Source organism: Erinaceus europaeus, chromosome 23 (assembly GCF_950295315.1).
Source record: "Erinaceus europaeus chromosome 23, mEriEur2.1, whole genome shotgun sequence".
Taxonomy (NCBI): Eukaryota; Metazoa; Chordata; class Mammalia; order Eulipotyphla; family Erinaceidae; genus Erinaceus; species Erinaceus europaeus.
This window is the reverse complement of record NC_080184.1, coordinates 2,143,275-2,156,689: the sequence shown is the minus strand read 5'-3', so window position 1 is coordinate 2,156,689 and position 13,415 is coordinate 2,143,275. Positions and strand designations below refer to the sequence as shown.

The following is a 13,415-nucleotide window of genomic DNA, read 5'->3' as shown; positions in this document are numbered from 1 at the left end:
GTGGGTGGAGAGCTCAGGGTCCCCCATCACTGGTGGGTGGAGAGCTCAGGGTCCCCCCATCACTGGTGGGTGGAGAGCTCAGGGTCCCCCCATCACTGGTGGGTGGAGAGCTCAGGGTCCCCCCATCACTGGTGGGTGGAGAGCTCAGGGTCCCCGTCACTGGTGGGTGGAGAGCTCAGGGTCCCCCCATCACTGGTGGGTGGAGAGCTCAGGGTCCCCCCGTCACTGGTGGGTGGAGAGCTCAGGGTCCCCCATCACTGGTGGGTGGAGAGCTCAGGGTCCCCATCACTGGGGGGTGGAGAGCTCAGGGTCCCCCCATCACTGGTGAGTGGAGACCTCAGGGTCCCCCATCACTGGGGGGTGGAGAGCTCAGGGTCCCCCCATCACTGGTGGGTGGAGAGCTCAGGGTCCCCATCACTGGTGGGTGGAGAGCTCAGGGTCCCCCCGTCACTGGTGGGTGGAGAGCTCGGGGTCCCCCATCACTGGTGTGTGGAGAGCTCAGGGTCCCCCATCACTGGTGGGTGGAGAGCTCGGGGTCCCCCATCACTGGTGGGTGGAGAGCTCAGGGTCCCCCCGTCACTGGTGGGTGGAGAGCTCAGGGTCCCCCCATCACTGGTGGGTGGAGAGCTCAGGGTCCCCCCATCACTGGTGGGTGGAGAGCTCAGGGTCCCCCCATCACTGGTGGGTGGAGAGCTCAGGGTCCCCCATCACTGGTGGGTGGAGAGCTCAGGGTCCCCCATCACTGGTGGGTGGAGAGCTCAGGGTCCCCCATCACTGGGGGGTGGAGAGCTCAGGGTCCCCCCATCACTGGTGGGTGGAGAGCTCAGGGTCCCCATCACTGGGGGGTGGAGAGCTCAGGGTCCCCCCATCACTGGTGAGTGGAGAGCTCATGGTCCCCATCACTGGGGGGTGGAGAGCTCAGGGTCCCCCCATCACTGGTGGGTGGAGAGCTCAGTGTCCCCATCACTGGTGGGTGGAGAGCTCAGGGTCCCCCCATCACTGGTGGGTGGAGAGCTCAGGGTCCCCCCGTCACTGGTGGGTGGAGAGCTCAGGGTCCCCCCATCACTGGTGGGTGGAGAGCTCAGGGTCCCCCCATCACTGGTGGGTGGAGAGCTCAGGGTCCCCATCACTGGGGGGTGGAGAGGTCAGGGTCCCCATCACTGGTGGGTGGAGAGGTCAGGGTCCCCCATCACTGGTGGGTGGAGAGCTCAGGGTCCCCCCATCACTGGTGGGTGGAGAGCTCAGGGTCCCCCATCACTGGTGGGTGGAGAGCTCAGGGTCCCCCATCACTGGTGGGTGGAGAGCTCAGGGTCCCCCCGTCACTGGTGGGTGGAGAGCTCAGGGTCCCCCCATCACTGGTGGGTGGAGAGCTCAGGGTCTCCCCATCACTGGTGGGTGGAGAGCTCAGGGTCCCCCCATCACTGGTGGGTGGAGAGCTCCGGGTCCCCCATCACTGGTGGGTGGAGAGCTCAGGGTCCCCCATCACTGGTGGGTGGAGAGCTCAGGGTCCCCCATCACTGGGGGGTGGAGAGCTCAGGGTCCCCCATCACTGGTGGGTGGAGAGCTCAGGGTCCCCCATCACTGGGGGGTGGAGAGCTCAGGGTCCCCCCATCACTGGTGGGTGGAGAGCTCAGGGTCCCCATCACTGGGGGGTGGAAAGCTCAGGGTCCCCCCATCACTGGTGGGTGGAGAGCTCAGGGTCCCCCCATCACTGGTGGGTGGAGAGCTCAGGGTCCCCGTCACTGGTGGGTGGAGAGCTCAGGGTCCCCGTCACTGGTGGGTGGAGAGCTCAGGGTCCCCATCACTGGTGGGTGGAGAGCTCAGGGTCCCCGTCACTGGTGGGTGGAGAGCTCAGGGTCCCCCCATCACTGGTGGGTGGAGAGCTCAGGGTCCCCGTCCCTGGTGGGTGGAGAGCTCAGGGTCCCTATCACTGGTGGGTGGAGAGCTCAGGGTCCCCATCACTGGTGGGTGGAGAGCTCAGGGTCCCCATCACTGGTGGGTGGAGAGCTCAGGGTCCCCCCGTCACTGGTGGGTGGAGAGCTCAGGGTCCCCCCATCACTGGTGGGTGGAGAGCTCAGGGTCCCCATCACTGGTGAGTGGAGAGCTCAGGGTCCCCCATCACTGGGGGTAGGAGAGCTCAGGGTCCCCCCGGGTCACCCACGTCCCCAACTTCTGAGCACAGACACAGAGGAGAAGCCTGTTCTCTCTCCTTCCTCTCTCTCTCTCTCTCTCTCTCTCTCTCTCTCTCTCTCTCTCTCTTTTCTTCTATTCTCTTCTTCCTCTTTCTTTTTTTTTTTTTTTTGCCTCCAGGGTTATCTGGGGCTCGGTGCCTGTGCCACGAATCCACTGTTCCTGGAGGCTGTTTTTTCCTTTTTGTTACCCGTTTATCATTGTGGTTATTGATGTCTTCGTTGTTGGTTAGGACAGAGAGAAATGGAGAGAGGAGGGGAAGACAGAGAGGAGGAGAGAAAGACAGACACCCGCAGACCTGCTTCACCGCCTGGGAAGCGACGCCCCTGCAGGTGGGGAGCCGGGGGCTCGAACCAGGATCCTTACGCCGGTCCTTGTGCTTTGCGCCACGTGCGCTTAACCCGCTGCGCTCCCGCCCGACTCCCTCTTTTATTCTTTCTCTCTCTCCCTTTCGTGCTATCAGTCCCTCTCATTTTTCTTTCTCCTGCTTTCCCTTTTCTCTCTTTGGAGCCTGGGGCATGAGAGTCTCTTTGCAGAGCCCTTGCGCCACCCACCCACCCACTTTTCTTTCCTAAGGTTATGTTACTGGTTAGAACAGGTCAATTGAGAAGGGAGGGGCAATAGACGGGGAGAGAGGGCGAGAGGGAGAGAGACAGACAGACAGATGCCTGCAGCCCTGCTTCACCACTTACGGAGCTTCTCCCCCCCCCTCTCCCTCTCTCCCTCTCTCTCTCTCTCTCTCTATTTCTCTCCTTTTCTCCATACTTTCCTCCTCTTCTTTCTGCTTATTTGTTTTGCTCCCTTTCTCCCACCTCTCTCTCTCTATCTCTCGTCTCGCTTTCTCTCATTTCCCTTCTTCTTTTTCTCTCCATCCCTCCCTCGCTCCATCTCGGTTTTTCTCCTCTCTCTTTTTATTATCTTCATCTGTTTGTTGGATAGAGACAGCCAGAAATAGAGACGGAGAGAGACACAGACACTCCTGCAGCCCTGCTTCACCAGTCGCAACGCTTTCCCCCTGCAGGTGGGACCAAGGGCTGGAACCCGGGTCCTTGCACACTGTACCACGTGCGCTCAACCAGGTGCGCCACCGCCCGGCCCCTCTCCTTTTTTCTTTCTGTTGCTTTTTCTTCCTCTCCTCTCCTCCATTCCATCCTTCCTTCTTCTCTGACCAGAGATCGAGGCATTCCACCCCAGACCAGAGGGAGCTGGGGGGGGGGGGTTGCTGGGAGAGTGTGGGGGGGGGGGGGTCCAGTGAGTAGGAAACCGGCCCTTCCAACCAGCTCCACTGCACTTGGCTGGGAAGCTTGGCCGGCCCCAACCCGGGAAGAGGGGGTGAAGCTTAGTTCTCCCGACCCGGGAAGAAGGGTCCCAGTCTGCCGCCCGCCCGCACCTTCCTGGGCAGCTTTCTGGGGAGCTGGGCTGTGAGCAGGCTCCTGGGCTGGCTCTGCATTGTTTACCAGGGAGCATCGGTTGCCAGGGCGACACGGTCCCCTCCGGGCTCCAGGAGCCTGTTGCCAGGCGACAGGAGAACACTTCCCAAACCAAATACTGCACAGAAACAAAACAGAGCAAAACAAAACCAGGGAGAGAGAGAGGGAGAGAGCCAGCGAGAGAGGGAGAGAGCGAGTGCGCTGGAGCCCTCCCAAATATGTAATCTATTATTTTCAGAAACCAGAGAAGGGGGGAGGGAGACACGAAGAGAGAGTCCGAATTAAAGAACCCCTTCTCTATAGCAACAGAGAGGGACAGTTTGGGGGCACTGGGAGCCCCCCAATCACTAGGGTTGGGCGCCCCTGGGGGTCCCTCACTGTACCATCTGCCACCACCACCCCAATACCATGCCAACAGACGGGGTGGGGGAGAGAGAAAGTGACATGAAAGGGGATTTGGGGGCTCCACAGGCTGAACCCCAGACTGAGCAGATAACACCGATTCCCCCATCAGCCCTGGCCAGGCTGGGAGGGACTCTGCACCACCTGGCCCCCTTTCTTGCTCCCCCCAGCCCCCCCATGGAGACGAGATCATGCTGGGGTGAGAGAGAGAGAGAGAGAGAGAGAGAGAGAGAGAGGTCACCTCTGAGACCCCCAGCCACAGAAAGCGAGCGAGTCACGGACATGGCCCTGGGATGGGCGACAGACACAGGAGGTTCCCTGGGTCCACGTGGGGTCACCGTGAACGTGACCTTGGTCCTGGTCCAACCCAAAATCGTGTGGATTAAGCACTGGACTCTCAGGCCTGAGGTCCTGAGTTCAGTTCCTGGCATGCCAGGCGCCAGAGGGAAGCTCTGTTGCATCTTGTGTCTTGTCTCCTCCTCTTTCTCTCTCTTCATCACTTTTCATCTCTCTGTCTCTCCATTTCTTCCTGCCTGCCTGCCTGCCTTCCTTTCTACCTCCAGGGTTATCTCTGAGACTCGGTGCCTGCACTGAGACTCCACTGCTCCTGGAAGCTATGTTTTCCCATTTTGTTGCCCTTGTTGTTTATCATTATTGTTATCGTTGTTGTTATTGATGCCGTCGTTGTTGGATAGGACAGAGAGAAATGGAGAGAGGAGGGGAAGACAGAGAGGGGGAGAGAAAGACAGACACCTGCAGGCCTGCTTCACCGCCTGGGAAGCGACTCTCCTGCAGGTGGGGAGCCGGGGGCTCGAACTGGGATCCTTACATCGGTCCCTGCGCTTTGTGCCACCTGCGCTTAACCCGCTATGCCACTGCCCGGCACCTTGCCTCTCTCCATTTCTTTTTTTTTTTTTAATTTTTTTTTTATTTAAGAAAGGATAAATTAACAAAACCATAGGGTAGGAGGGATACAACTCCACACAATTCCCACCGCTCAGTCTCCGTATCCCACCCCCTCCCCTGATAGCTTTCCCATTCTCTATCCCTCTGGGAGCATGGACCCAGGGTCGTTGAGGGTTGCAGAAGGTGGAAGGTCTGGCTTCTGTCATTGCTTCCCCGCTGAACATGGGCGTTGACTGGTCGGTCCATACTCCCAGCCTGCCTCTCTCTTTCCCTAGTGGGGTGGGTCTCTGGGGAAGCGGAGCTCCAGGACACATTGGTGGGGGCCTCTCTCCACTTCTTTCTCTCTTTTCATCTCTTCGTCTGTCTCAAAGTCTATATTGTGAGATAACTGCTTAAAATACAGCTGTGTTATCTTGCCATGCCAAAGCTCACAGGAAGACTGGTAGGGCTCCACAGAGACGCCAAAGAAGCCCCCCCACGTCGTGGCTGAGCTGGGAGGGTGATGGGGGTAGAGCGAGCCATCGGGCTCGCCTTTCCCCGTCAGCGACACTCTGCCTGGCACAGGCCAGCGCAGTGGTCAGTTTAAGCGGCCAAGACACAGGACCCCCCTTCCCCCCCACCCCGGCCACCAGGAACAGAAAGAGAGGGAAATGGCTCTGGGCTGAGGCCTCCACTATTTTTTTTTAAATTTATTTATTCCCTTTTTGTTGCCCTTGTTGTTTTATTGTTGTAGTTATTAATGTTGTTGTTATTGATTTCATTGTTGGATAGGACAGAGAGAAATGGAGAGAGGAGGGGAAGACAGAGAGGGGGAGAGACAGACAGACACCTGCAGACCTGCTTCACTGCCTGTGAAGCGACTCCCCTGCAGGTGGGGAGCCGGGGGCTCGAACCAGAATCCTTATGCCGGTCCTTGCGCTTAGCGCCACCTGTGCTTAACCCACTACGCTACCGCCCGACTCCTGAGGCCTCCATTTTCTGCCATCTGTCACCTCCACGGTGTCACCTGCCGCCACCAGATCTGGTTAGAGTGGCCAGAAGCTGGAGCTGACCCGTTCATTCATTCATTCATTCATTCATTCATTCATTCATTCATTCATAGTCATTCACTGATTCCTTTTGTTTTAAAGTAATTGATTAAATATTTTTATTTATTTATTCTTAGGTAGAGAAATTGAGAGGGGGAGGGGAGGGAGAGATACCTGCAGCCCTGCTTCATCACTCGTGAAGCTTTCCCCCTGCAGGTGGGGAGCTGGGGCCTCAAACCTGGATCCTTGTGCCCTGTAGTGAGTGTTTAACCAGCCCAGGGAAAGCCCACTCTTGATCCACTGCCCCTTCTTGGGGTTGACTCAGGAATTCTCAGGGGCAAGGGGTGGTTGAGACAGGTTCCAAAACGTTCTTTCTCCCAGGATCATGATGATGATCACTCTCTGAGTCTGGACGATTGCGGGACTTTTCATTAACATGGAGAGACAGAGACAGAGAGATGGCAAGACATCTCAGCACTGGAGCTTCCCCTGCTGCTTCTGCCCCTTGCAGGTGGTGCTGGGGCTGGGACTTGGGCCTGGGATGTGGCCAGGCAGGTCCCTCCCCCCAAACCTGCTCACCTAAGGCCACAGTCAGGAGCACAGGGACAGGGCACATGTGCACAGCACCCAGGGACCCCAGGGAGGTGGGCAGGGCTGTGGGGTCTCTCCTCTCTCAGCACCAGGCACAGCACCCAGGGAGCCCCATGGAGGGTGGGCAGGGCTGTGGGGTCTCTCCTCTCAGCACCAGGCACAGCACCCAGGGAGCCCATGGAGGGTGGGCAGGGCTGTGGGGTCTCTCCTCTCTCAGCACCATGAACAGCACCCAGGGAGCCCATGGAGGGTGGGCAGGGCTGTGGGGTCTCTCCTCTCTCAGCACCAGGCACAGCACCCAGGGAGCCCCTTGGAGGATGGGCAGGGCTGTGGGGTCTCTCCTCTCTCAGCACCCAGGGAGCCCATGGAGGGTGGGCAGGGCTGTGGGTCTCTCCTCTCTCAGCACCCTGCACAGCACCCAGGGAGCCCATGGAGGGTGGGCAGGGCTGTGGGGTCTCTCCTCTCTCAGCACCAGGCACAGCACCCAGGGAGCCCATGGAGGGTGGGCAGGACTGTGGGGTCTCTCCTCTCTCAGCACCAGGCACAGCACCCAGGGAGCCCATAGAGGGTGGGCAGGGCTGTGGGTCTCTCCTCTCTCAGCACCAGGCACAGCACCCAGGGAGCCCATGGAGGGTGGGCAGGGCTGTGGGGTCTCTCCTCTCTCAGCACCATGCACAGCACCCAGGGAGCCCATGGAGGGTGGGCAGGGCTGTGGGGTCTCTCCTCTCTCAGCACCCTGCACAGCACCCAGGGAGCCCATGGAGGGTGGGCAGAGCTGTGGGGTCTCTCCTCTCTCAGCACCCTGCACAGCACCCAGGGAGCCCATGGAGGGTGGGCAGGGCTGTGGGGTCTCTCCTCTCTCAGCACCAGGCACAGCACCCAGGGAGCCCATGCAGGGTGGGCAGGGTGTGGGGTCTCTCCTCTCTCAGCACCCAGGGTGCCTGCCCACTGGCCCAGGTCCCATCAGCCCTGTACCCCCACTTTCCATCTCCTGTCAGGAATCTACCTGCAGGGTCCTCCCATCCCTGCACCCCAACATGGGGAGAGATTCCTGGGGACCAAGGTGGCCTGTGCAGGTGGCCAGAGTTGAGTGTCTCCTGCACCTTTTTCCAATGGTCACAACAGCAGGTCTCTTCCTGGCTGTAGACCGGCCTCCCTCTCTCTCTCTGTGTGTCTCTTTGTGTGTCTCTCTGTCTCTCTCTGTGTCTCTCTGTCTCTGTTTCTCTGTGTCTCTCTGTCTCTCTCTGTGTGTCTCTCTGTCTCTGTATCTCTTTGTGTGTCTGTCTCTCTCTGTGTCTCTGTCTCTCTGTGTATCTCTGTCTCTCTGTGTGTCTCTGTATCTCTGTCTCTGTGTGTCTGTGTATCTCTGTCTCTCTGTCTCTGTCTCTCTCTGTGTCTCTGTCTCTGTGTATGTCTGTCTCTCTGTGTGTCTCTGTATCTCTGTCTCTCTGTCTCTCTATGTCTCTGTCTATCTCTGTGTCTCTGTATCTCTGTGTATCTCTGTCTCTCTGTGTGTCTCTGTATCTCTGTCTCTGTGTGTCTGTGTATCTCTGTCTCTCTGTCTCTGTCTCTCTCTGTGTCTCTGTCTCTGTGTATGTCTGTCTCTCTGTGTGTCTCTGTATCTCTGTCTCTCTATGTCTCTGTCTATCTCTGTGTCTCTATCTCTGTGTATCTCTGTCTCTCTGTGTGTCTCTGTATCTCTGTCTCTCTGTCTCTCTGTCTCTCTCTGTCTCTGTCTATCTCTGTGTCTCTGTATCTCTGTATGTCTCTCTCTCTCTGTGTCTCTGTATCTCTGTCTCTCTCTGTCTCTGTCTCTCTGTGTCTCTGCATCTCTGTGTGTCTCTATCTCTCTGTGTCTCTGTGTGTCTCTGTCTCTCTCTGTGTCTCTCTGTGTGTCTCTGTCTCTCTGACCCCTGCTGAGCTCTGGCTGATGGTGGCAGTGCTGGGGATTGCACCTGAGACCTCAGAGCGTCAGGCGGGAGAGGCTTTTGCAGAATCGTGATGCTGTCTCCCCAGCCCCTCTCTTGTCTCTCCATCTCTGGTTCTGTCTCTCTCCCCGTCTCTGTGTGTTTGCATCTCAGTCTCTCCCTGTCTCTCTGTCTCCCAGCCTCTGTCTCTCTCGTCATCTCTCCCTGTCTCTCCTTTTTCCAGCTTGCTTTCCTAGTTCCTTTGAGAATGTTCTGGACTTGTTGCTTCTTGTTGGTAACAGAAGGCTGAGGAGACCCATGGCTCCATTTTTCCCTTTTAAAAGATGTTTTTACTTATGAGAGAGAGAGAGACAGAGAGAGACAGAGAGGGAAAAGCAGAGCATCCCTCGGCACCTGCCACTCCAGGACTTGAACTCAGGACCCCCCTACTTCATTCCTTTCTTGGAGCCAAAGATGGGGGGGGGGCAGCAACTCCAGAAGGGCCACCCCACAGACCCCAGGTCAGAAGAGAAAGCCCTGGCCCCCCATCAAGAGGACCCCATTGGGCCCACACAGCGTTGGGGGGACCCAGCGGTCACAGGGTCACCCCCCCCCAGTGCCAAGGCTGGGCCGGGGCTGAGTCATCACAGGAACTGGCCTCTTCCTGCCAAGCCTGTTGCCCAGCGACCACTGCTTTGATAACAGCTCCTCTGTGTTCAGGTTCCTCCGCATCCAGCCCCCCCACCCCGCAAACCCAGTTCCCCCAGGAGATCTCACACACACACACACACACACACACACACACACACACACCTCCTGCCGCCCTCTGGCCCCAGGTCTGAACATTAGAATGTAGTCAGGCGTTCCAGGTGCGAGCCCGGGCACCGCATGGGAGGGGCTCTGGCTCTTGGGGAAGCTCAGCACTGGGGAAGTCTCTCCGTCTGCCTGCCTCGGGGTGACACCGAGAGGACAGGATGTTCCCCCCCCAAAAAAAAACCACGCCCCACCCACCCCTGTTTTCAGCAAAAGTGAACTGAGTCATGAATGTTCCTCCTTCTCATCACAGAGACAGCCCCCACACCCCCAGAGCTCCCCCCATCCCTGTCCCTGCCCCTGACTCACATGGACCTGATTTCTTAGTGATTAAGGTGGATGGATGGACGGATGGACGGACGGACGGACAGGAGAGAAGCAGAATGACCCTCTGGTACATGCGAGGCCAGGGATCAAACTTGGGACGTCAGATTTGACAGCGGGAGGCACCGCCTTCTGTACTCATGACAGGGTTTATTTGCTGTGCATTTCCCTGTGAGCCTGGCGTCCAGTGCCCGTCTGTGCTGACTCTCAGGCTTCTCACAGCCTCCCAGCTGACATGTGTTCCTGTGGTGTGTTTTTTGCCTCCGGGCTAGCCGAGAAATGTCCCAATAATCAGCATTAACAAAGAAAAATTGGGGGTCGGGTGGCAGCGCAGTGGGTTAAGGGCACGTGGCGCAAAGCGCAAGGCCGGCATAAGGATCCTGGTTCGAGCCCCCCGGCTCCCCACCTGCAGGGAGTCGCTTCCCAGGCGGTGAAGCAGGTCTGCAGGTGTCTGTCTTTCTCTCCCCCTCTCTGTCTTCCCCTCCTCTCTCCATTTCTCTCTGTCCTATCCAACAACGACGACATCAAAAACTACAACAAGAATAATTACAACAATAAAGAGCAACAAAAGGAAATAAATATTTTTTAAAAATTTTAAATTTGAAAAAGTAAAGGTTAAGGGGGGAGGTACAGAGCCTAATGGTTCTGCAAAGAGACTCTCTTACCTGAGGCCCCAAAGTCCCAGGTTCAATAAAAACAAACAAATAAATATTAAGATTGACTTTCTTTGGGCCGGGAAAATAGCAGGAGGGTTCTGCAGAGACTCTCCAAGGTCCCAGGTTCAATCCCAGCACCACTATCAGCCAGAGCTGAGCAGGGCTCTGGGCTCTTTCTTTCCCTCCCTGCCCCTCCCTCTTCCTGTCTCCTCCTCCATCTCTCTCCATCTACTCTCTCTCTCTCTCTCTCTCTCTCTATATATATATATATATATATATATATATATATATGTATTTTTTAATTTTTTTTAAATTTTTAATATTTATTTATTCCCTTTTGCTGCCCTTGTTGTTTTTATGTTGTGGTTATTATTGTTGTTGTTATTGATGTCATCATTGCTGGACAGAACAGAGAGAAAGACAGACACCTGCAGACCTGCTTCACCGCCTGGGAAGCGACTCCCCTGCAGGTGGGGAGCCGGGGGCTCGAACCGGGATCCTTATGCTGGTCCCTGCGCTTTGTGCCACCTGCTCTTAACCCGCTGTGCTACCGCCCGGCTCCCTGGTCTCTTTTCTTTGATCCTGGGGGTATCGTCTCTTATCTGGGGGGTATCGTCTCTTATCTGGGGGTATCGTCTCTTATCTGGGGGTATTCTCTCTTACCCTGGGGGTATCGTCTCTTATCTGGGGGTATCCTCTCTTACCCTGGGGGTATCCTCTCTTATCTGGGGGTATTCTCTCTTACCCTGGGGGTATCCTCTCTTATCTGGGGGGTATCCTCTCTTACCCTGGGGGTATCGTCTTTTCTTGTGTCTCCTGCTCTCAATATATATATTTGCATGTCACCCTTCCGGGCTGCTTTTTCCTTCTCATTGAGCAAGGCAGAGTCCCCCTCTGGCACAGGCGATGCTGGGGATCGAACCCAGGGCCCTGTTGGGCTTGAGATGCTGTGCCCACCGCGCCCCTCCCGGGCTGCCAGTCCTTGCCCTCTTTCTTTATTTGGGAGCCAGTGCACTGAGTTGCAGGACAGGATTCCCTCCCAGGCCAGCTAGGGGGCCAGGTCCGCGGGACTGTGGGGACATCTAGTGGTGAGATGTGTCTGCCGGCACAGAATGGGAGTCACCAACTGGAAGGACCTGGGTTCAAGCCCCTGGCCCCCACATGGGAGAAGACTGGAGAAGGCCTGGGCTCTGGACGCTGAGGCCCTGGATTCTATCCCCATAGCTCTGTTCCTCTCTCCCGTCTCTCCCTCCCTCTCCCCTGCCCTCTCCCCCCTCACTCACACACACAGTAATAAAGAAATCTTTTGGGGGGAAGGCTATAAACCAAGCCACTTTATCCAGCTGTGCACAGACCTTTTTTGTGTTTGTTCTTTAGACGAATAATTTTCATTATGTAGTGATACCTCCCAGGGAACCTTTTTTTCTTTTTTTTTAATTCCGGGGGGGGGGGGCTTCTCCTGGTGCTGTGTGCATGGTGTTCCTGTGTGGGGCTGGGGGCTGGAACCTGGGTCCTCCCTCGTGGTGAGATCTGTGCTCTACAGTAAGCTGTCCCTTGCTTGTCCTCATTATTTTAAGGTAAAGACATGGAGGGGGGAGATGAAGAGAGAGAGGGAGAGAGAGGGAGGAGAGAGAGAGGGGGAGGGGGAGAGGGAGGGAGAGAGGCAGAGAGAGACAACTACTGTCCTTCACCACTCTCCTCAGTCTCCTCAAAAAAGAAAAGAATCGCCTTCCTGGAACTGTGGAGTCCCGTTGGCGTGAATCCCCAGCTAGTTTATGAGGGAGGGAGGGAGCAGGGGACTTTGCCCGGCACCTGCAGTGGCAGCAGGGGCCCCGGGGCCTGGGGCGGGCAAGTCCTGTGCTCTGCCCCCCTGAGTCCCTCCCAGCCACTGGGGCCCATGACCGGCTGGAGGAAGCTGTGACCCCAACCCTCAGACTGCGGAGGGAGGGAGCTCTCCTGGGGGTCCGGCTGGGGAAACAGACCATGCCCCCTGAGCCCCCAGAAGGGATGGGGAGATGGCAGAGGACCCTCCCTGCTGACTGCACCCTCACCCGCAGTGCGGAGTATGCAGGCCTCAGAGGGGGGAGCCGACTGTCCCTCTCCGGTGACTCTGTGCCCTTCAGCTGCTGCCCAGGCCCCTGTCGTCCAGCCAGTGCCAACCTCCCCCCAGGTAATGGGCAACCCCCCCAGGTGATAGACCAGCCCCCCCAGGGGATAGACCAGCCCCCCCAGGGGATAGACCAGCCCCCAGGGGGTAGACCAGCCCCCAGGGGGTAGACCGGCCCCCAGGGGGTAGACCGGCCCCCCAGGGGATAGACCGGCCCCCAGGGGATAGACCGGCCCCCAGGGGATAGAGCAGCCCCCAGGGGGTAGACAGGCCCCCCAGGGGGATAGACCAGCCCCCAGGGGGTAGACCGGCCCCCCAGGGGGTAGACCAGCCCCCAGGGGATAGACCGGCCCCCAGGGGGATAGACCAGCCCCCCAAGGGGTAGAGCAGCCCCCAGGGGATAGACCGGCCCCCCAGGGGATAGACCAGCCCCCCAGGGGGTAGACCGGCCCCCCAGGGGATAGACCGGCCCCCAGGGGATAGACCGGCCCCCCAGGGGGTAGACCAGCCCCCCAGGGGATAGACCAGCCCCCCAGGGGGTAGACCAGCTCCCAGGGGATAGACCAGCCCCCCAGGGGGTAGACCAGCCCCCCAGGGGGTAGACCAGCCCCCAGGGGATAGACCGGCCCCCCAGGGGATAAACCAGCCCCCCAGGGGGTAGACCAGCCCCCCAGGGGGTAGACCAGCCCCCAGGGGATAGACCGGCCCCCTAGGGGATAAACCAGCCCCCCAGGGGGTAGACCAGCCCCCCAGGGGGATAGACCGGCCCCCCAGGGGATAGACCAGCCCCCAGGGGATAGACCAGCCCCCCAGGGGATAGACCAGCCCCCAGGGGATAGAGCAACCCCCCAGGGGGTAGACCGGCCCTCCAGGGGATAGACCGGCCCCCCAAGGGGTAGAGCAGCCCCCAGGGGATAGACCGGCCCCCAAGGAGATAGACCAGCCCCCCAGGGGATAGACCAGCCCCCCAGGAGGTAGACCGGCCCCCCAGGGGTTAGAGCAGCCCCCAGGGGATAGAGCAGCCCCCAGGGGGTAGACCAGCCCCCCCATGGGATAGACCA

The 13,415-nt window shown here is 58.3% G+C and overlaps 1 protein-coding gene across 2 annotated transcripts in view; it reads left to right on the top strand.

Annotated features, from left to right (window-relative positions):
- Positions 1-13,415, top strand: part of RFX2 (regulatory factor X2) — a 58,270-nt gene that overhangs the window by 14,451 nt on the left and 30,404 nt on the right. For both annotated transcript variants that reach the window (XM_060181969.1, XM_060181968.1), the window contains exon 2: positions 12,305-12,417. In XM_060181969.1, coding sequence (XP_060037952.1) covers positions 12,313-12,417 — 105 coding nt within the window. In that variant the 5' untranslated portion in view covers positions 12,305-12,312. The remainder of the gene's footprint in view (positions 1-12,304; positions 12,418-13,415) is intronic.